The 23,047-nt window shown below is 41.0% G+C and overlaps 2 protein-coding genes across 14 annotated transcripts in view; one reads left to right on the top strand and one right to left on the bottom strand.

Annotated features, from left to right (window-relative positions):
* The window catches only part of LOC118414294 (serine/threonine-protein kinase BRSK2-like), a 33,541-nt gene extending 16,851 nt beyond the window's left edge, over window positions 1-16,690 (top strand). For 2 of the 12 annotated variants that reach the window (XM_035818241.1, XM_035818236.1), the window contains exons 3-19: window positions 628-713; window positions 1,025-1,165; window positions 1,355-1,471; window positions 2,929-2,962; window positions 3,270-3,338; window positions 3,602-3,748; window positions 4,852-4,892; window positions 5,473-5,565; window positions 6,947-6,998; window positions 7,426-7,553; window positions 7,864-7,970; window positions 8,179-8,335; window positions 9,322-9,587; window positions 11,152-11,197; window positions 11,657-11,780; window positions 12,307-12,487; window positions 12,877-16,690. In XM_035818241.1, coding sequence (XP_035674134.1) covers window positions 628-713; window positions 1,025-1,165; window positions 1,355-1,471; window positions 2,929-2,962; window positions 3,270-3,338; window positions 3,602-3,748; window positions 4,852-4,892; window positions 5,473-5,565; window positions 6,947-6,998; window positions 7,426-7,553; window positions 7,864-7,970; window positions 8,179-8,335; window positions 9,322-9,587; window positions 11,152-11,197; window positions 11,657-11,780; window positions 12,307-12,487; window positions 12,877-13,271 — 2,184 coding nt within the window. In that variant the 3' untranslated portion in view covers window positions 13,272-16,690. Of the gene's footprint in view, window positions 1-627; window positions 714-1,024; window positions 1,166-1,354; window positions 1,472-2,928; window positions 2,963-3,269; window positions 3,339-3,601; window positions 3,749-4,700; window positions 4,736-4,851; window positions 4,893-5,472; window positions 5,566-6,946; window positions 6,999-7,425; window positions 7,554-7,863; window positions 7,971-8,178; window positions 8,336-9,321; window positions 9,588-11,151; window positions 11,198-11,656; window positions 11,781-12,306; window positions 12,488-12,876 lie in introns of all 12 variants that reach the window. The other 10 variants (XR_004830931.1, XM_035818240.1, XM_035818239.1 and 7 more) reach the window with 10 other exon arrangements.
* LOC118414324 (alcohol dehydrogenase-like) lies at window positions 13,838-22,686 on the bottom strand. Of its 2 annotated transcripts, none has more exons than XM_035818302.1 (9): window positions 22,227-22,686; window positions 21,606-21,726; window positions 21,103-21,286; window positions 20,478-20,638; window positions 19,819-19,928; window positions 19,308-19,371; window positions 18,841-18,959; window positions 18,404-18,553; window positions 13,838-18,017 (listed from the first exon to the last, which is right to left on the bottom strand). In XM_035818302.1, the coding sequence occupies exons 1-9, from the start codon at window positions 22,320-22,322 to the stop codon at window positions 17,904-17,906; spliced, it is 1,119 nt and encodes a 372-aa protein (XP_035674195.1). In that variant the 5' UTR covers window positions 22,323-22,686; the 3' UTR covers window positions 13,838-17,903. The 2 variants fall into 2 exon arrangements, with proteins under 2 accessions (XP_035674195.1, XP_035674196.1); XM_035818303.1 differs by lacking the exon at window positions 22,227-22,686 and adding an exon at window positions 21,830-21,949.
* Window positions 22,687-23,047: the final 361 nt, after the last annotated feature.

Raw genomic sequence — 23,047 nt, 5'->3', positions numbered from 1 at the left:
CTTTTTATCGCTTGGTTTCTGGCTGTGTGGGCACTCTGCCTAGTCTGAGTAATGTGAAATCTGAGTAGGAGGCACTAGAATTTGCCTGATGTTCTACCCTGGGATTAAGCTAGAATGACAGGAATCAATTAAGAGCATTGGTTTTGTTAAAATTAAATGTACAACAAGTGCAAAGATTTTCTCCAAAATGTAATCAGGTACATGTGTTCTGCACCTGTGTTGTAATTATGGAGTGTCTGCTGTCTTTCAGTTGAAACTTTTTGAATGATATATGCATAAGATAAGACAAAAAGGTATTGCTCATGAATATTGTACGTTATTCACCATTTCTGTGGATTGCTTAATGGTCAAGGTACAAAGTCTATGCTCTGTTTCAATCTTTAGATGTTGTGCTTTGAAGAATTGGTCACTGGTATGAGTGATGACATAATGTCCCTCTGTATTGTGTAATATAAAGATAATCTGTTCTAGCTATCACATATTGAAGTCAGAGGCTACTTTTGTAGCTAGCGTCTAAATGTGTCCTATACACTTGTCTTACGACAGTTTCAGATATGTGTCATTAGCCTCATGCACTTTGGAAGGATCAGCATAACTAATAACTCATCTTATATCACTGTTCTCCAGGTGGAAAGAGAAATCGCCATCCTGAAACTTATAGAACATCCACATGTACTTAGGTTGTATGATGTCTACGAAAACAGAAAATACCTGTAAGTATGCACAATAGCTACTGTGATTTCTTTATGATCAACCTTATCAATGCTGGTTTAGATCAAGGTGAGATGAGAATGCATGCCAAGCACACTAGTTGTAATCTGGTTGGAATAATGTAATAGGCCATCTAGCAGATATCCAAGAAACTGCATTTTAAGAGCACATTTTGTGAGTCTAATCTTAATGTTGAATAGGTTCCAGAAGAATACCCTAGAGCCTGTATTACATGTATCAGCAAGCCAGTACACCTGGCTATGCATTAGTCAAGGTTGGTTTGAACTTACCATTTTGCTCCATTTTCCTGCAGCTATCTAGTACTTGAACATGTATCAGGAGGGGAGTTGTTTGACTACTTAGTGAAGAAAGGACGTTTGACGCCAAAGGAATCACGGAGATTCTTCAGACAAATCATCTCTGCACTGGAATTTTGTCACAACCACTCTGTTTGGTGAGTTAGTGAAACTGTTAATTTGTTACCTTTATATCAGTGGCTTAAATGTCAACAGTTGTAAAATCTAGGATGCCATATCTTTATATAATGTCCGTAGTAAAATGAATTCCACAGGCATGTGGAATATTTAGAGTAAGTGAGCATTATTCCAAGGGTTGAAGTGCACCTTTTCTTGTTCCATCAAAGTCACAGAGACTTAAAACCAGAGAACCTGCTGCTGGATGAGAAGAACAACATCCGAGTAGCCGACTTTGGGATGGCTTCCTTACAAGTCGGTGACAACATGTTGGAGACCAGCTGCGGGTCAGTGACGTAGTCATTTTTATCGTATATTCCTGTATCAACCACTCAATTCCTGAATAGAAAGAGTTCTTACATCTTTAGTGAGTTGATGGCCTGTATGTGTAGGTAAGATAAAGGATGTGTATTACTTACAGAGATGATAAGAAAACAATTGATTGAAATCTGTCACCTGTGCTTGTGTTAATATGAGAGGGTCTGCATGCCTTTTTCCGTTAAGCGTTACGAGCCATTTTAATTCACCGTTAATCGTTACTGACCCGCTCTAATTCAACGTTAACCGTTATCGGTATATTCTTCGTGAGGCGTTATTGGTCGTTTTAATTCAACGTTAATCGTTATTTGTTATCCCGAATTCACCGTTAAACGTTACCAAGAAATTCTTCGTAACCCGTTATGCACCCGTTATATTATACACACGAAGTCAAATGCCAGATAGAGCCCCTGAAATTGCAGGAAATGGCGTTTCAAAGGGTCCAGATTTCAAAATTTCTCCAAGCCTCCCGGCCTTCGGCTCTGAACATAGTAAAATATGTTGCGGAAGCGTCGCCCTCAAAACTTTATCACTCATGCAGATTTCAGTGTCAAACATAGCTTAGTTTCAGGCAAAAAGTTCTCTTAGAATGCAGAAAATGAGGTTTCTCCGGACCTCCATTGCGACGGCTTGCGCCTTTGGCGCTCACGACGACATGGCGAAAATATGTTAGGGGCGTGGGTTTTCGCACAAAAAAAACTTTTCTCTCTAATAAAATGTCATTTAATTTAGCTTCGTCTTACGGCAAAATCTGTCCTTCAAAATTCAGTAAATGGCGTTTCAGACGGTCCAGATTTTAAAATTTTCCCGGACTTATATTGCAACGTCTCGTGATCAAAATGGTAAAAATATGTCGGGGCTCTGGGGGTGGAGGCCAAAGCTACGAGTATAATCATGTGTAATTTGATGAAAATGTCAAAATCAACCTAGCTTAGTCGGTCGGCAAAATTTGCCGAAAATGCAGGAAATAGCATTTAAGAGGGTCTTGATTTTTAAATTTTTCCGGGGAAGCATCCTCCGGAACCCCCTGGAATGGGTGGCGCCTTCGGCGCTCGATGTGCTGAAAAAATAGTTCAATCGCCCCATAAGAAATTTGCTGCCGCTGTCTCTGTGGCGGACCCGGAACTCTGCCTCCGTCAATTTACTAATGTCATGGACATTGTCCCTGTCATTCCTCCGGGTTTCTGGGAACCTTTTGCTTCTCACAATGTATTTTCACCTATTGATATAACTACTCTAGCGTTGTATGAATAGGAATGCACGTCAATGTTACTGTTATGCTTTGTAACTAATTCTGAATTTACCGTTAAGCGTTACCGGGCCTCCTGAATTCACCGTTAAGCGTTACCGGGCCTCCTGAATTCACCGTTAAGCGTTACCAAGACCCCCCCATGCAGACCCTCATATGAACTATTCATTTTCTCAGGTCACCACATTATGCATGTCCAGAAGTAATCAGGGTAAGTATCATTTAATTGTGTCAACATTTTTTTTTCACTCAAGAAGCAGTAGTTGACAGTTTTGCATTCCATATACATGAGTTGCAAAATTTATATTGTATGCTGTGCAGAAAGATTTTCCCATTAATGGTATTTAGATACTTCGTAAAGATTTTATGTTTGCCAACGTTAAACTTCAAATCAGTAGTGGTCCAAGAATAGAACAGATGTAATATTACAATCAGTGTTTACTGACTAGGTATGGAAAATCCATGTAGGAAAGTGCACTCAGTGTTCACGTAATAAAAGTGATGTGTGTCTGTTGTAGGGAGAGAGGTATGACGGAAGAAAAGCAGACATCTGGAGCTGTGGAGTTATATTGTTTGCATTGTTAGTGGTAAGTAGTAAAGTCCAGGGGTGGACACACACCTTTGTCTTCTAGTTTACTTGATTTTGATTCCTTTAGATTATTTTTAGACCAGAAAGGAGCTCATGGAATTGTGCTGACTAAAAACATGGTTCTAACATATACAATTTTGAATTGTTACTTTGAGCAGACAATGTTGTGGAACGCACGTAATTTTTCATTATTAACTGTCATATGAATGATCCATCATTGCAAGACTGACTGTAACAATGTTGTCCTGTTTCCACACCCAGGGTGCCTTGCCATTTGATGATGATAACTTGCGGACATTGTTAGAAAAAGTAAAGAAGGGAGTGTTCCATATACCACATTTTGTTCCACCTGATTGTCAAAACCTGCTGCGTGGCATGATCGAGGTGGACCCAGTGAAGAGATTAACAGTGAGTACAGTGGTAGAGCAGAAGTGCAGCCTACACACAAACATGTAGGAGACTCTAGTGAAGAGATTAACAGTGAGTACAGTGGTAGAGCAGAAGTGCAGCCTACACACATACATGTAGGAGACTCTCAGTATTGTTCCACACAGAGACTTGCAGGGATATAGTCTGGTAGTGATTAGAAAACATTTGTGTTTTTAATAGATTCATCAAATATTAACAAGTGGATTGCAGTAAAAACTGCTCTTTATTGAATTAGAGCAACACTTATGTCGTTATAAGATTAAGGTGTATAATTCTGTGGTCATAAAGCTGTGTGTCTTTTTACTACTGTATAATTGATGTTTATCCATTTGACTTATTGCCTTAATGGACATACCTTCCGCGGCAAACGATTCCTGTTTCTCTGAATGAAGTCTAGGAAAACAGAAATGCTATTGATGTTAATCCACGGAATTGTATGACTAAATGATTAAGTTATCGAGGTGATGTATGGAGTATGTGTTGAATTATAACAGTACCTGCTGTTATTTGTACAAAGCAATGAGGACCTATTAGTAAAGCAATTTTCAATGTTACAATTAATGTCACCTGTAAAATTATAAAACTTCCCTTTATACTGAGTGTGTAGTGGGGATTGTGTTCAACTACCTACCACAGTTTACCTGGTGTTCCTTTACCATCCCCATACTGTAAAGAGTTACTACCCCTGTACTGTAAAGAGTTACTACCCCTGTACTGTAAAGAGTTACTACCCATGTACTGTAAAGAGTTACTACCCCTGTACTGTAAAGTTACTATCCATGTACTGTAAAGAGTTACTACCCATGTACTGTAAAGTTACTACCCATGTACTGTAAAAAGATTTCTGTTTGAGTTCTGTTTAATTTGGGAGGAGGGGGGTCAGGGACAAATTTCCCAAGAGTTACCAGCCAAATTTCTGCTTGTATTTCAGATTGAGAAAATCAAAACTCACCCTTGGGTAATCATGTAAGTACAACTGTCAGTGGTCGCCCAACCATATCAACCCATACCAGTTACGTCAGTGGTCATACACATCTGTGCTCATGTTTTATATTTTCTCCCTTTGTTTCCCCCAAATACAGCTTGAACAAATACGCAACCACCAATGGTATTTAGGTCCAGAGTAAGTAGTCAAATGTATGGTCTCTTCTTTTCTCAATTATCTATATTTTCATTAAGTGACACCCGCCCTTGTCTGTCTCAAACTGCCACATATTTTTTTGTGTTTGACTGTTTACGATGATTATTGTTTCCTGTTGAGTGTGTTTGTGTTTGTCAACATTTTCATCCAAGGTTTTGACTACTTTGGTAAAACTTGGTATGTTTATATCAAAAAAGCTAAATTCACACAATTTGTGTGAAGGTCCTGTAAATAATACAAAAGTAGATTTTAAGCCTTTTTTATTTGTGTCAAATTAATCATAGTAATCCCTGCCTGTATCTTTCTAATGATTGTGCTTGTGCTGTGGGATGAACCCTAATTCGAAATATTCTTGATGTCAGTGCACCTCCCTGAAGGAAAAGTGACTGTATGCTTAACAGCTTGGGATCTGACCAAGTTAGACATCTAGTAGAGTCAAACCATGGATGAAACTTACTCACTACTATTCTTCACTACACCTCTTCTGCACTCTTTGAAATTTTGATAATTTGTTGTTATTTCAATATTATGTTTTTTCTCCTCACATAATTATTTGCTGTAGTATGACTGCTTGTAGTGACCCGAATCAGTCGCCAAACTTCTTCGATCAGTTGAAGCTGTCATTGGTGGAGGCCTTTAGTTCTAAAAATGCAAGGTAAAACTCAAAGATTCAAGGTCAACCTCCTGAACTCAATCTATTTCATCACAAGTTATCGATAAAGATATTCTCTTGTTTCCTGTTTGTTAAGATGGTTTTGAAACAAGTTGCGGATGACTGTGGTATGTCACCGAAGAGTGGCTACCTTTGGGAGGTTGTAAAGTTTTGGTTTGAAAATTAAGGTGCTGATCTGTGAAATTATTGGTTGACTGACATACCAGGGGTATGCTTGTACTGTACCCAGTTGTCACTTGATATATGAAGGAATCTTTTCCCATTTCTCTGAAAAACAGAAATCAAATCGTCCAAAGTTCAGTTTGGCCAGTTGTCATAGTTGTAAATTCATATTGTAATGTCATTGTGCATAATGATTCTGATGCACCTGTTTGAGACATCATCATGCTTGGCCCTTAAGTCTGCTTCAACTGATTTTTCATAATTTTGCCTGACTGAAGCATATATTTACAAGTAGATAATTTGGCAAAAATGTGTCTTAAATTATCTAATGAATGGCAAAGTTAGGCATGGCAAAATGTAATAAAGGTCCATATCATTTTCCATTTATATAACTTGTTAGTGTTTTTCACATCATGGCTGTTTGTTCTGAAGCTTAATCTAAATCATTTGAGTTTGATCTAAGTCTGTCTTTTCTGTAAGCTTTAATTTGAAATGAGTCATCAACAAATTCTTTTACTTGCTTTGATTTTCCTCCAAAAGGACAAGAAATCTGATTTTCTTTATTCTGACTCCCTTAAGCATCCCCTACTCTAAGTTTGGCTGTCACTGTTTTACATTATTCCAATTGCTCCAATGTGCTTCACTGTGGTCAGTGGTAGCCTTCTTCCTCAAGGACTTGACTTTCCATTTCCATTTTAAGATTTTAAATTCTATGTGTTCTTGAGTCGTTGTTAATGAACCTGCAGACTAGTGAATGTAAGCTAGCTGCTTAAGGATGTTTGTTGTATGAAATGTCCTGATTAAATGTCCTAGTGTCCCAAGCTGCCTAAGGGCTCTTTCCTCACTTCATCACTCATTCAATTCCATGTAACTCTTAACCTCCAGTAGCGCTTGAGCCTTCATGGTGGTGATTGCATGTTAGTATAAAACTGCCTTGATTGAACAGGTCAATACAAGTTAGATTGATTTGAGTTGTCAACAGGGAATTGGGTTTGCTCCATTTCAAGTTTTTCTTGCTCTCTTCTTGCCCTTGTGTTTTGCTGAGCATGCAGTCTTTACCTGAATTATTTGTTTCAGAACATTCTGTTGAATGGATGTGGTCAAATTCTTCAGTTAAGCACCCTGACCTTCAACTGTGAACTTGGTGGCTTTTGCCCCTGTGTTTGCCCTGGTCTGAGATGTTGTGTGTGTGGTTCTACAGGGGCAGCAGAGATCCAGACTTGGAGAAGCTGCCCAGACATCCATCAGTGGAGGTGAGTAGAGCTGTGGTGGTGGTTCATGAAACATTCATAAATATATAACAGTTACTGTAACACTTATTATAAGGCTTTGAAGCTAACAGAACTCAATGTGTATTACACACTTGATTAAGAGTTTGCTGCCTAACACATTTGTTACAGCAACTACACTTGGGCATTTAAAGATAGGGTGTGTGAAGGTGCATTGCATTTAAGGATTAATTCAAATTATTTTACAAAGTTACTGACTTAAAGGTAAACTGGGATAGCTACCCAGCACTAGAGAAGATCCTCAAACTAATCTTAAAAGTTACGAGGAATACTATTTCTGTACATTATAGGTAAAATAACCAAAGAGTACCCGGTAAGTATAAGAAAACATTTAATGTAATGCTTCTAATGTGATCACCTGGAAGAAGAATGACAATAACATGAAACCTAGTGTATTCCAAAGCAGCTACGTCCGATCCCGTCGATGGAGGACATCGATCCTGACGTGCTGGCCAGCATGAACTCACTCGGCTGCTGGAAGGACAAGAACAAGCTTATCAGGGACCTCCTCAGTGAAGAGTAAGGAAAACCACACTGCACAATTGCCGCACATTGGGAGAATTTGTTTCTTAGGTGTAATACAGTCGGTGATAGATTGATGTGTAATGCTAAATCTGTTCTTCACATAACATCAAGTTTGGCTGATACACATTGTCCTTACCTTTTTTTGTGACTACTGCACGGTTGTTGCATTTTTGTGGCAAACCTTGTCTGTGTCTAAGACGGCAACATCTCATATGTCATACTATGCTGAGAACCTCAGCCCTAGTTTTTATGCAGTTGCATGAACTTCCCCCTGAAGTCTGTAACCTTGTACCTTGTTCTATAGGAAGAACACTGAGAAGATAGTGTACTTCCTGTTGCTGGACCGGAAGGAGAGGAAACCCAGCTATGAAGACGAAAACGAGATTCACATACGCAATAGGTGTCCATCAGGTCAGGGCAGCTGTAGCATTTAGTAAAACCCATCTGATTGGTTAGGACAATAAAAGGCACTTCACTATTAGTATTTGGCTATCTTGTCTGTTGATATTTCAGATTTGATTTTACAATTTTTGGACTTCGCATATTATGCAAGAAGTGTATAGCTCTTTCCGCTTAATAACTGGTACCAATTGTGATATGCTCCTTGTCTTGTCCCCAGATGATCCACCAAGAAAGAGAGTGGATTCTCTCTCGTTGAATGGCAGGCGGCGCCCGGAGCGCGGCCTCTCTATGGACGCATTACACAACGGTACTGGCTCTCCGCCAATGTCGGCGAGACGAGCCATTGAAATTGCACAGCAGGGCCAGAGGTACCGGTAATTATTCCTTTCCTCCCTACCCTGAGTCTTACCCTGGATGGATCCCACCAAGTAACCTTTCTCATTCTTAACACACACATCAACCTCCTCAAACCAAACTGTGGGAGCAACTTCCACCTTCTTCACTAGAGGTGTCATTGCTCTGCAGGATTGGGTTGAGCCCACACATCACCCTGCTGTTTGGAGATAGAGTAGTCCTTCAAAGGGTCATCTGCACAGACTGTACAGACCCTTGGGCTGTCGGGGTTGTGTAAAGGTCTTACAGGACTCTGAGAAGGAATTCCCCACATGTAGAGCCCAGTTACTACCATAATTAACCATGCAGCATCCAAGGCCCCTATGTGTCCCCAGCTACATTCTAATAGTTACTAATGAGACTAATGCTCAGGGACTGTTGTATTGTCCAAGATTCACAACTAACTTCAAAAATTTCTGCATGTGAACACTATCATCCATGAAGATGGATAACAGCATTTGGCCATGAGTGACTGTGATTTACCAGGATTCTAAAAGGATGAGGTGCAGATGTTGTAATACAAGGTGAAATGAGGATATCAAGGATAAATTTTCTACCCTGAATTAATAAGAGTATAGATATAGTTTTATTTTGGGCCTACATGTACAAAACTATATATATAGTCTTTTACTATCCCCTAGTCCTTAAGTTATGTAAATGACTCCAAGAAATGTACTCAGGTATAGATTAGTGAAATCTTACAACAAACATCTTTCTGGATTCTACCACTTCTGAATGTACGGAATCATGGACTACAAATTATCAGCGACAGTCGAAGATCATGCAGGGAATCCAATAGATAGATAAGTCTACAGCGATTGCACAATTTCCCCCTTTTTTGTATAGGAAAAGGACTATATTTGGTACACAGAACGTATGTCGACGTCACTTATGTTAACTTGAAGGTTACTGTGCTGATGGTTACATTGTTTGCAGGCTCTTATTCTTGGTGTTCTTTATTTTCCAGGTCAAGGAGTCTGTCGACTACTCCCATGTCATCCCCCTACCACAGCCCCAAAGTCACTCCACAGCACACCCCACACCACACACCAAAGGGAAGTCCACTGCACACCCCTGTCCACACCCCGCGGAACCTCACCCCCACGTCCAGCCCCACCCCCACCCCGCCGGGGAGCCCCGGGATGGGGGGCCAGGCTGAGTGGAAGAGGAGGTTAACCACAATAAAGAACAGCTTCCTGGGCTCTCCTCGCTTCCACAGGAGGAAGCTCCAAGGTAGAATCAAGTTGTGTGTGACATGTTTTCACACGTCCTTACATAAATGCAACCTCACACAATATGTGGCACTTCACACTAGGACAGCGAGCAAAAGACCTGTTCCATAGATTGACCTGTAGCTGCCAACTGTAACAGTTCTGTACAAGAAATAAAATTTAATGTGCTTGTTTTACTGTCCAAGGCTTACAGATATCTTACAGGTCCAACATAAAAAACTTTTGAGATATTTCCACTATATTTCTAATGTCATGTAAACAGAAACCCAAAACTGACACCAGCACATTTCAAGGCTGTACCCAACTTTAGTCAACTGTAGGACGAGCTTGGTAAACATGATTATGCTTCCAGGGAGGAACCAACACATTCACTTTTTTGATGTCATTTGTCTGGCTCTTTTCCATGCTTTGGCAAGAATCAGTATAAGGACATGCAGAATTTGTGAACATTTTAGAAAGACAACACACATCTCATTTGACCTGGCAATCAATTCTATGTATTAGTACATTTTTGACACTTGCATGTGTTCTGAGAGTCTGTAGTAGCATGCCTTCACTTCAGGATGTGCAACTTATGGTCGTTGTTGGCCGAAAAGATTAGCATGTGTTGCAAAGAGAGTAGTGCAGAGTGCCTAGAGTGAAATTCTAATGTATGATTTTGTATGGCTCAGTATGATTAAGTATTAGCTGTGTCCACTCACTGTCCACTCACTCACCATCTCATTCCATCTCTCTCACTCATTCTCTCCATCATATTGTGAGCTGTTGGTACTGCTTACTTTGTCTTCTCTCTTTCAAGCAGACGCATTCTATAACCTCATGAACTGGCAATGTAAGGCCTTTCACTTCCCATCTTCTCTTGAAGTGTCTTCAGTTTAGGTTCTCACTTCTTTCCTGTATCTTGTTCTTCTGACACTCCTCTCCTTCCTCACACACTGTTCTTCAGCACCACTCACATTTTACACTTTCATCTGTAGGGGCCCTCATTGACACTTTGTTTTCTTTTTCAAAAGTTTCCTGGCTAAGATCAAAATATCTTTGACAAATGACTGTAAAACCATTGATCATTAGATTTCATTAAGTTGAAAATATTTTCTGCAAAGTTGAACTTGATAAAGGGAAAAAAATTTTTTGGATATTGATAAAGTTATGTTGTAGGATGTGACAATCCCTCATTGGATGGACCAGTGGATGGATGAGTTAGCTTTGCTCTGTTCCAAAAATGGGATTTTCTTTGGTCACATGATCCAAAACTTGATGAATGTCTATTGACTCAATCACTAAGCAGATATCTCACTGGACTACAGTCTGGTGACTTTAAGGGTGCCTGGCACAATTTGTTGCAGTATTTGAAATAACACAATTATTTAGATGTATGTACTCCATTGTATATTAATAACTTTGTATAAAAGGTCAAACTGTCAGATCATTTTTCCATGTGTAGAGGAGAACCTTTCTTTACTGTGCATAAATACCTTTCAGACCCTTTTCAATCAAGCTAGACCTTGCATAACAGGTATCCATCATGATGTAAGAAGTCATAATTTACTTTTTCTTGATTGTAGTTCCAAGTGCAGAAGAGATGTCTCTGACGCCAGATAGCTCACCTGAGTAAGTCCAGTTCAACTTTCTTACTTTGTGCTTTTGAGCTGAGTGTGCCTTGTCTGCAAACGTGACCATGCATGAATGTAGTACCGTATACAACATGTATGTATAGTGGAGATTTTTCACTTTTTACATCACTTTCTTTAGTGTACAGCATGTACATGTAGCAGGGCATTCATTACACTGTGCCTGAGTGTCTAATTGTACAGGCAAGGGACCTCATACTTGAACCATGCATACATGTGTCCCTTATGAAAAAAAATCAGTTGAATAGATTTTAAAGAAGGCAATCAGATAATGTAATATCATAATCAAAATTGTGATCAATCTGAAACAATTAATCTTGTACTTGTTGTTCCATGAAAAGGTCAGTAATGATTAACAAGAATTGTTTTGTTCCAGTTGTATGACATGAATAGTGAAGAATGTGTCCTTCACAACTGACCTTCGAATATATGTTTGCAGGATGACGAAGAAGTCGTGGTTCAGCAGTCTGATTGGCTCGGACAAGGAGGAGACGATTTTCGTGGTCATCAAAGATCGACCAATCAGCACCATCAAGGCTGATATAGTCCATGCCTTCCTGTCGGTAAGACCTTTTGTCTTCATCAAGCTTACAGACCATCATTATGTATATAAAGTAGGGTGGCCATAATGAATGATGTATCGGAGGTTGATCAATGTAAGGGCACTCAACTTTATACAATTGTAGCATTGTGATTATTTTCAACATTCCCATGTTGTGCCTTCTGGGATCTCTTAAGATTCAATCCAGTTCTTCTACAATCGATATATCATTAGCTTTGCCTCACTGAGCATCGCTGCTGGATGTGTGAGCTGTTAGATACAGTTCATTGGTTCAGGAGATCAACTATAGCTGTGTCCTTGCTTGTTACTTCACCCCTCAGGGGAGTTGATATTGTTTCTGGCTTGTTTCTGCAGCTCTGTATGTTCTCCTGGAGGGTCTATATCAGGAGAGGGGCTGCCAAGATTACATTTTTTAGGGCTACATGTACAAGAGTCCTATTGAAACTTAAGCCTTTGCTTTCCTGTATTCTGTCATTAAAGTCAACACACTTCATTAGTCTGTTATTGTCCTTCCCTCCTCTCGCCAGATGCCCGGGTTGACCCACAACGTGGTGTCACCAACGAGCTTCAAGGCAGAATACAAGAATGCAGGTGGGACCTCCTCCATGTTCAGCAAGCCTGTCCGCTTCCAGGTGGACATCACACCTTCCGAGAGCGTGTCTGAGAAGCAGTCAGCTATCTACTCTGTTAGTTTCACACTCATCTCAGGTGAGAAAAGTTCTCTGTCATTGCATCAACGAGTGTCCACATCTCTGGACCAACGCTACTGTTTAAACGTCGTAAAACTGATACATAACAAAACTTTTCTTTTGCAAACTCCAATTTCTGTTGTGTACATAATAGTTTATGTTCAAAGTTTTAAATCCTTGTGTGGAAAACCCTACTAGTACTTCTTTCCCTTGCTATATCCTACATTTATCCTATAGATACAAGTTGTTGGCACCAATTTTTCATAGTGCATGTAGCTGTACCAAGTAAACCATTCATTGTTTCCTTTGAGAATCTCATGGAAGTCTTACATGTATGGTTCAAAGCAACCTTGAAATACAATGATTTAAAGAAAATCTAGATGTTGAAGTACATGTACTCTGTTTCAGGCCCAAGTCGTCGGTTCAAGCGAGTGGTGGAACTGATACAGCAGCAGCTGCTCAGCTCCCCTACGCCCCCCACCCACACTTCCCACTCACGGACGTACGATGAGGTACCCAATGACAGGTCACCAACTGGCAGATACGAGCAGTTTGGTCCCTCAGGATACGCAGCCCCTGCGGGGGCATACCCACGTGCACCTGGCACTCGGAGAAAATCCTTTGATTCGGCAGCAAACTATGAAAACGAAGTTTTTGACTCAGACCTGCAATTTAGTCCACGACATGGTAGCCCACGTCGAGACACGGCAAAACTGATTGCCAATGGCCAGCCTGTTGGAAGGAGGCGCTCTTCCAGAGGGACAGATCTGGCTGCTGATTTCCGAAGAGAAACAAATTTATGACTCTAACTGCATTTGTCTCTATGTTTCCTCCAAAGTAAGCCATAATGCACAGCTTAACACATTGCTGCCAGAAGTCATCACATCATGCATGCACATGGTCAGCCTTGGTCAGTAGTGGTCATGAGCATTTGTGTCCAGCTAAAGAAGTATTGGTTTGGGGACTTCAAGCTGGTTCCAGCTTGGGGCAGGATGGGACTTATCAGCTCTACCATGCCCAGATCAATCTAGACAAGAACTACTAGTCTGAACTGTGCCAGGCTGGACTAGTGTAAGGATGAAACAGCACTAGTCTGAACTGTCTGGACAGCACCTGCCCAGATCAGTGTTTGTCTGAGCTAGTGCTAGTCCAGTCCAGTCCAGTACCTGTCTATACTGGTACTAGTCTGGCCCAGTTCCTGTATGGACTGGTGCTAGTCTGGCCCAGGTCCTGTACGGACTGGTGCGGACTGGTGCTAGTCCAGTTCAGTTCGTGTATGGACTGGTGCTAGTCCAGTCAAGTTTGTGTGTGGGCTGGTTCTAGTCCTGTCCAGTTCATGTGCTAGGCTGGTCCAGTGCTTGTCTGTACTGGTGCTAGTCTGGTCCAGTGCCTATTGATGCTACTCTGGTCTAGCATCAGTCAAGACATTGAAATAGTGCAAGCTGTTATGGGCCAGGAAATAGAGGGGAGTAACTTCCATTACCAAACAACTAGTTATGCCTGGCCAGACAGGTGGTTGCCAGTTTTCCTTGCATAGCACAGGAATCGACTAAATAATTATTTGCTGGTAAGGATGGTGTCATTTCTGCAATATCACAGATGGTACTGAATGTAAGAAAGTAATTAAGAATCTTGCTAAGCTCCATCATCTTCCCTCCCCATGTTCCTAAAAATGCTGTACGTAAATGTGCTAGCCATCTGATACATGATGGCTGGCTCCTCCCCTAGTGCAGACGATAGCTAGTCTTGCCCTCCCTGCCTGGCTTTGCAGTCATGATGTGCTGCCATGAAAACTGTGGACTCTAGGACTGGCATGTGTACAAGCCATGTAAGTGTAGCATAGTAGGAAATCTCTTCTTGTATTTATTCCTGTGAATGGAGGGAAAAAAGATGCGTACCCCAAATTCTTGTCATTTCCTACCTCACTGATGGGACAAACGAGCCAGGCACACAGACTTCCAAGATAGAAGACAAGTCATATCATGGGACCAGGGTTTAAACTTCACTATACATGATTACTACCCAAGATGCTCTGTGTATATTTAGCTCAACCTTGCCCCCTCCCCCATTCATCTGTAACCTATAAGTTAGATTGACTTCTGCATGTGAAGTGACATGTATGGGACGTTAACTGCAATTTTATAAATTTTGGTGCAATCTTTTAAGCAAGACTGTTTTACAATCTAGAGATATAGGAAGAATCTTCGAGTGATTCATTTTGAGCTTAAGTTTTGATACCTGTGCCAGGCACAGTTATGTCAGTTTTAAAGGTTATTAACATGTTGTGTATATACTGTCTACATATGATGTCTCTTATTGAAAGATGTTAAAGTCATTCGACATCACTAAGATCAGCTATTGGACATCTATTTATTGTTTCATTATTTTGACAGAGAATCAGTTAACAACTATAATATATTATCATTATTTATTGAAGAAAAGTCATGATTATACATTTATGTTTTTGAGTGCTTGGAGTGTCTGATATATTTATTTGACTTTGTAGCAATTTTGTGGTGAAGCAACATTTTGTGCAATAAGTTTTGAAGTGTGAGAACTAATGTGATGGATTTTCTGCACTTAAGGTCAGAAGTCCTTAAACCTTCTTCAATGTTATTGAACATTGTTCTCATTCTTGATATATTTTCACTCTTGCCTGTGTCTGGATATCATTACAGCTGCTATAGTTTCTGAATATTGCTGTATATCTATTAAGATATGTTGAAAACAGTTACTAGCTTGACCAAAGTTTTTCCCTGACTTCTTGTGCAGTTGTCTCTAGTTTGGAGTGGTCCCAACCGAAGCATCGTCACATTTATGAGCTGGATGTTGAACTTTGTGCAAAAGTTCATTGACCAGCTGTATTTTTGACACCAATATGCTTGCAACACTCACATGTAAGTGAACTAGAGGTGGCAAGTACTTAGTTGAAGTGTAGTAGAGTTTGATGTTGATTGCATGGCAGAGCAAAGGAGAAATGTTTGCTCCTTGCTGGAGAAGCTGAAAACATGCCCTATAGACCCTTCTCAACATGACGTTATTTCTGTTTGACTTGTCTCTGATTGCCTTCTAATGAAAATTTGTAACATGGTGGTCTACATACTTTGGTCACAATACTGTCACAGTGATACTGTTAGTTTTCTGGTTATATTTTTGAAAAGCCTAATGATGCCAATGGCACAACTGGATTTACGACATGGGCACTGAAGTGGTAGTTTGAGCTTCGAACCCTAAAGTAATGACGTCATGAGAGCATCACCAGGAGATGGGTCTGTAGAGGTCAAGTGCAGCAGCTGTTAAATTGAGATTGCCCGGGCCTCTTTGCAAAATTGTACAAACAAAACCTGAGGCTCAAAAAGTCCCTTTTCTTGCCTCTAAGTCCTGAAAAGTCCTCTGCAGGTGAAACTTTGATGTTATATGAGTGTAAGATATGAAACAACTCTATCGCAGCAAAGGGAAGAGTTGTTTGAACTGCAGTGTTCATGCTACTCCATAGTACCCATAGTGTGGGGTATCATGCATGTTTTGCAGTTCAGTCTATTATCAGTTATATTCTAGTTATATTCAAGTCGACTCATTATCTGAACTGCAGACAATTAGAAGCAGTTCTTTCTTCCAACCTCTACTGTATAATGGTACCTTCCAAGTTTTTGTCAACTGTCTGTTGGCATCACACATTTCTGGGCTTGTCCACTGTCTGAAAGGGAAAATGTAATTCAAGTACAGAATGTAGAAAGAAAGTTATTAGGGGGCATGCATTATGTAGAGATTAGTAATGGACACAGAAGTACTATAGTTAGGAGGGTAACTGATGTGTGGACATGCCACGATGGATGAGAACTCTGTATTCTTAGCTTAATCTTATTTGGGTAGAGCACTATCTTCCATACCCACAAAACATTTTAAAGTCATACAAGTCTTAAAACTTATTTCAATGTACTATAGACAGGATGTATGAACACAGACTCATGTAAAAAATAACTAGATAATGCTCTACCCTTGTTACTTGTACAATAAGAAAAAAGAACAAAGGTTCAGTGACTATGCATCATGTTTTAAAATGTAGTGCGCACCATGTCTTAACTTAAATAGGTACTGGAGGTAAGAAGTAATCTAGGGTGGGGATGGAGCAATAGTGAAGATGTCTGGCTGTACATCTGTACAGACATGTTCACCATGAAACATCCAATTACAAAATAAACCTGGACAATGTTTTCTTGAACAGTTGGTCGCTTCTGTCGAATGGTGTTGTTATTACTGACTGGAAGATAGAAGTTGGTAGATGCTGATAAGTATGACCTACAATTTATGTCTGAGGCTCCTAATAATAAAACAGACAGCAGACATGTCATGGTGCTAAACACCATCAACAGGTCCAACTTTTTCTCTGGCCCATCTAACAGTAGATGTGCCTGTACTAAGTGATGAAGGCCATCCACAAGTGGGTAGAACTGTCCACATGTTAAAACACCTTTCAAAAGTAGATCATTGTCCACATCTAGATTTTTAGATATATACATTAATTTTATCTAGTGCTGAAGACTAGTCACATTGAAACCTTTTCCTGGATCCCAGTACCATCTCTATAGCTCTGTCCTTGGTGCTGAATGCCAGTTTTGGTAAGGCATTAACATCTAAATAGCCCTGTCCTTAATGCTGGATTGCCATTCATTTGCTTTGTTAAAACCACTGGCAGAATTCAACTTCGGAGACCCTTAACATTGTAGTCATGTGAAGTAAAGCAGCTATTCAGCATCAAACAATAAAATTAAAGAGCTTAATACTATAATATAACATTTATACATGTCGATTAATAACAAATCATGGCTGTAGTATACTGAATCAAACATAGTCTATAGTATTTGATTGGCCAGAATATTTCCTCTTATTGTGTAGTTACACCACGACATTCTTTATTTCAGTAAGAACAGTTTTATTGGTCTTTATAAAGGAAACACATAAAGCCACTCAGCCTTAAGTTGTAACAAATTCTTCTTTCCGTCTAAGTTCTGAACGTTCTTTCAAGAGACAATAAGATACAAGTCGATGATCTAACAAAGTATATTTCAAAATGTTACACCACTCATGCAATTATTTACATGTATTTATAGTACATGTAGCTGGGTCTCCCTGTAAGATTTCATGTAATTACCAATGGAACTGTCAATTCTTATATCAGAACAATCCATGATACCCAGGAGGAGATCCTGCAAGTCTGCTCATTTTGAATTAATTATCATTATGATAATTGTACGGTAGGACATGTCACAATACATTTATCATGTTTCCTTAAGAAGCTTAATTCAAAGCAATTGTACTTCGGCCCATCACACGCAGGCACTATCAATACAAAGACTTACAAAGACTTACTGTTACACATGGTACGCGTGAAGACGACATTACTGGCACCAGATTGGAGTTCCTTGGACCGGTGCTTAAGTTTTGTTCATATGGAAGACTGCGCGGCCTTCCACCTTCCCAGCTTGTAGTGCCTGCAGCACGTCCCATGTGTGCTCCAGGGGGTGGTGCTCCAGGGGAGGGGCAGGGATCTGTGGACATCACGGACATGTGCATGATGCTTTGAAAGTTCTACACTCATGCCATCTACTGAAAGATATTTTTGTAAAAGTAAACAAGTTATAAACACTCCTATCGGAAGATGAACAAACTCCAGATAACTTAAGGTTCTAGTCTTCACCAAACCATTAGGAGCATGCTGGGGAGCACTGTGCGCAACCTTGCTCGTAACATGTACTTGCTCCTTGATCATGAGCTTTGGACTACGCTATGATATTTTCCTGCTTGCTCTGTTTGTTTGTCATTGGCAAATCTAAAGAAAAACAAACGTACAGAAGATAAAGGTGAACAAACAGACTTCTTTACTGAAGAATAGAGCGCACGTTGTTTTACAGAGAATGCTGAGAGGGAGACCCACCTGCTTGTGCGCCACCAGGTCCAGAAGCTCCCTGAACTGGTGCAGCCCGCCCACATGCACACCCACCACTTGTTTCTGCTGCAGGGCGAAGGTTGGGAGCGGGATGGTGCCTCCACCACCAAACAGGCCAACCACAGCGTGAATACCACACTACATGGGTGAACAGAAATCCCAACACGGCATGGCTTTGTGAATGGTTGTTAAACCTTCTGTCTGTCAGTAACATATTTTCAGGAAAACCATGCAGTCGGTCTACGAAATTTGAAAATGTCTGTTAGAATAATATTACAATTGATTGGTCAGGAGGTCACATCAAGGAAAACAGTACATAGTACAAATGCACTACAGTGTGCTGATGCAATACAAGGACAATAAAAAAGATGGAACATTGAAATGGAAATTTTTATTCATAGTGTCTCTTAAACTTAAACTCCTACCTTTTCCAGACAACCCTGTATGTTGGCAAATGTTTTGGAGGAGTTGACAAAGTCGATGGCAGCGTCCACTCCATCTGTACACACCGCGCGGGTAGCAGCAACAGTCGTGGCAACATCAGCTGATGCATAAGAATCTTTCACTTCATACATATTCTTGCAGCCATATTACAATACACGTTTATGGAAACGGCAAAATATCCTTTGTTACTAGTAGTTCCATCTATTAAGGTTTATCATTCTATACATCCCATTGTCGTATTGTTCTAGTCTTGATTGAACATGTCTGACATCAATTACAGGTTTCTACTGATTTCACCGAATAATGCGGCTGATTGATAAGTATTATGTGGCTTTCTAACCCACGGCAAACAATGGGGCTAAATTACACAAGTGAGCATTTTTTAAACAAAAGTGAATTGTCTTGATAGATAGATGTGAAGATAAGGACGTCTAAAAAACTAAGGCACCTTCTCTGTCCCAAAGTATGATGTCATCGCAACCATTGTCTTTAGCAATCTTCAGTTTGGCTGCCTGAAAGATCATAGGAAATATGATACTATTTGTAGCTCACTGCAATGTCCCTCGAGCCATCCCAATACCCACATCTAAATTTATGACAGTTTTGACATAGGTCAAACTGAAATATTCTGCTAGCTGAGGTTCCAAGTAACGTTGCATGTATTCTTTCTTGAAATTCAAGATCAGTACAATGATAATCACAGTATCCGTTTCACATAAACATTAAATCAAATTTCATGTAATAGCTTAATGATTTAAAAGATGGTACAATGAGGGGAGGGCTTACATAAGATTCTGTACGTGTGCACAACGTTCTTTAAATCACGTACCGATGCACCGTAAACATTGTAGTGAACGGGAACGACAAATATCTAAATTTACTGTTCATATTTGCTGATCAGATGACACGTGTATGGTATGTGTTTGCTCCTTGCAACTCTATCCTGACTGGGAACTCACGTCCACGTCTGCGCAGACGACCCTGGTGCCCTGCGGCAGGACGTGCTTGGCCAGTTTGACCGCCCAGAGGCCGAGCCCGCCAGGTCCCACGATCAGGAGTGTGCAGCGCTCTGTGGGGCAAACAGTATTGGAACAAACCTGCCTCACCGGTTAAAATCCTCCTTCGCCTCACAAAGCAAACTTCAAACCTACCATATGCAGTAATTGCTGTTCTGAATTGTGCAAAATCTAGCACTGGAAAAAAATGCAATTTAAAACGACTAGTCTGTCGCATTCGTCGGACATTTTTTCTCGTAAGACTTTGGCGATCGAGGTTGTGGCAGAAATAACCGTCGACAGTACTGGTAGAACTTTGTATGGTAGGTCCACGAGTGTCCCTAGAATGCGACGAATGTGACCAGTTGCTGTTTAACATTGTTTGAGCCAATGGAGCAGCACATCGTCAGGAACAGTTGCAATTAAAAGATTTGTCTCTCCGGCACCAGCTGTATGTTACAAATTTACAACAGCCTGCAATATCACTTTCAGAAAAACACAGCTCAAATTTTCAATGCAATAATACTATATGCACAAAAAGAAAGAATTATACAAATCTATAAGTATGCATGTATGTATGTATGTATGTTTCTATGTATGTAACGTTACGTGCAGATACTGACCCCTGAATTTTGATAGCTTTTCCACTGTGGGTTGGACTGTGGTAACACCGTTGTAGGCAGTCAGTCCGCCACAGGCCAGCACGGCAGCCACGTCCATGGACAGACCCTCTGGTACTTTCACCAGGTACCGGGGGTGTGGGACGCTGACGTACTCAGAATATCTACAGGGAGAAAAAAGGAATCTGAGATCTTCAACCCATACCTGGTTAATATGTTCAGTGATTGGTGATTATGCGGATGTAGATTTAAGCGCCCTGGCTTGTAAGCACGACCTTACATCGTGCCAAGGTAGGATCTACTACAAAATGTTAAGTTACTCTTCGAAAAACAATTCAACTGTTATATGAAAAAAGCCTCCGCTTAAATCACCATGGTTGGAAGATAGACGTTGGCAAGTTCATACGTGGTTGGGTCTTGATCGGCGAAGTTACTCTTTAAAAGTTGTCTGCGTCATCCAACCACACATTTTGAAAAAGGAAAGTTGGAAAAGTCTCATTGTTCTAGGATATGATGGATTCCAGTCTACTCCCAACCGGCCGACCTCAGTTGGGAGTGGTCGGCTGGAAACGAGATCGTGGAAAGGACTATATGCGTAATTTAACAACAGTGCTACAAACTGACTGACCCTCCATCCACCACCGGTCCGATGTACTTGAGCGGACCTTTGCAGTAGTTGGCGTTCCCAGTGGCGCAGGCCTGGCAGTTCTCACAGCCCACCCACGGGTACACCACCACGTTATCCCCAACCTTCACATCGCCTGGGTCAGCATCACCGCCAAACGAGTACACCGTCCCCGAGGTCTCATGGCCTGAGCAGTGAAGCATGAACTAATTTATATGTCTGTATAAACATGGCAGGTGAAAGGAGCGTTAAACAGAACACGTTACGTATTGTACATTCACATGTCATAGCCTACGCATTTGATTTGTACACTATCTGTATACGGTGACTAATATGATAGTATTTTTTGCCTCTATATATTCGTCTTTGTCATACCATATGCTTCAGGTCTTCTCATAGTATTCTTTTCCTATTGAATCTTTGAGATAGCATCTTCATCCACTACATGCTTAGTAGCATTTCTCACGTGACATGGTATCAAAAAACACAGGCAGTTCAAATTTTACCCATGATGATGGGCAGGGTGAATCCCGGCCTTTCGCTGTATCGGAAGTGTTTCCCCTCTCCCAAATAGAACCCATCCTGCCACACGTGGACGTCTGTGTGGCACATCCCAGCATACACCACCTGTGGGAAACACGGGCAGGGAGACAAGGTTGCTTTCATAGCTTCAATACAATGACCACGACGACAGTACCATGGCATGATAGAATAGAATTGCAATGAGTACCTTGTCGTTGACCGCGCTTTTGGGGCTTCATGGCTCTAAGTTTGGAGCAGCTTTCCCTACAACCGTCAGTTGGCCTTGGACTTTGGTTCTAAAGGTACCTATACATGTAGCTAAAAGGTAAAATCGGACGTCATCCTCAAAGCCCCAAGTCACGGTTACAATAGCCTGATGAGGTCAACCTAAGGACCACAACTTGTACTAGTATCGATGATTGGCAAAACTAGGCACAATTTCAATATCATCATGAAGTCAGCAAACGCCAAGTGAGCTTGGCAGTATTGCGCGATGTTGCAGCGGCCGCATGTTGCGAAGTAGAGCTGTCGAAGCTAAGCAAGCAGTGAACTTTGGTATCCTCGTGGTGATCGTACTGCAGGGAAGGGAATTATAACGCATGCACCTTCACCACTGCTCCTCCTGCAGGTGGGTCTGGCATGGGTTCCTCCACCATCTCCAGCGGCTCGTTGAAGGCCACGAGTTTCACACTGCGCCTCATCGTAACGATTAGTAGTCTTTTCCGTCTCTTAAGACTTCACTGGGGGCGTGGCGATAGCCTAAGACAGAACTTTGTACAACTGACCTTCGGAACCTAGTCAACCATTGACATAAACACACGGCACTATGTGTCTGCACACGAAGTTTCAGGCTGTCAAAGCCACATAGTCTTACTATAAGTATTTACTCAAGGAACGTGCCGGACAACATGTCGGTCGGTATTTGTTTCCTTAGCAGGGAGGTAAACCTTTTTCTATGTTTAACATGTAAACAGTACACTTATCAAACTGTTACTTTACGTTATCAAACTGTAATCGGCACATTGGTTCACAGATAGGACAGACAAAAGACGAAATCAATCATTACCTGGGCGCCCTTGTACCTAATCACGTCATCGCATCATGCTATTCAAATTTGACTTTTATTCCAATTCCCGCCACGGTCACCTGCATGGTCCGCTGGCCCGACTGAACCGCGCTCCTAGCGGCCCGCGCGTGCACTCATGACCGCCTGTCCTGGCAGTCGACGAATTGCGCGACACGCGCTAGTGGTTCGAAGCAGTTCTCAGTCTTCGCTGCCATGCAAAAGTCCCGCTGCAGTACAAAGGAGAGCTGTTACAAGGCCCAAAGTCTATTAAATATCATCACAATTCATAGCTTCTTTTACAGTCAAACAAACAGACTATACCAGAAACAATACCTCCTGAAAAACTTTATTTCACGTCCG

Source organism: Branchiostoma floridae, chromosome 4, assembly GCF_000003815.2.
Source record: "Branchiostoma floridae strain S238N-H82 chromosome 4, Bfl_VNyyK, whole genome shotgun sequence".
Lineage (NCBI taxonomy): Eukaryota > Metazoa > Chordata > Leptocardii > Amphioxiformes > Branchiostomatidae > Branchiostoma > Branchiostoma floridae.
Note: the sequence above shows the minus strand (reverse complement) of the source record. Positions and strands in the feature narration are given on the sequence as shown.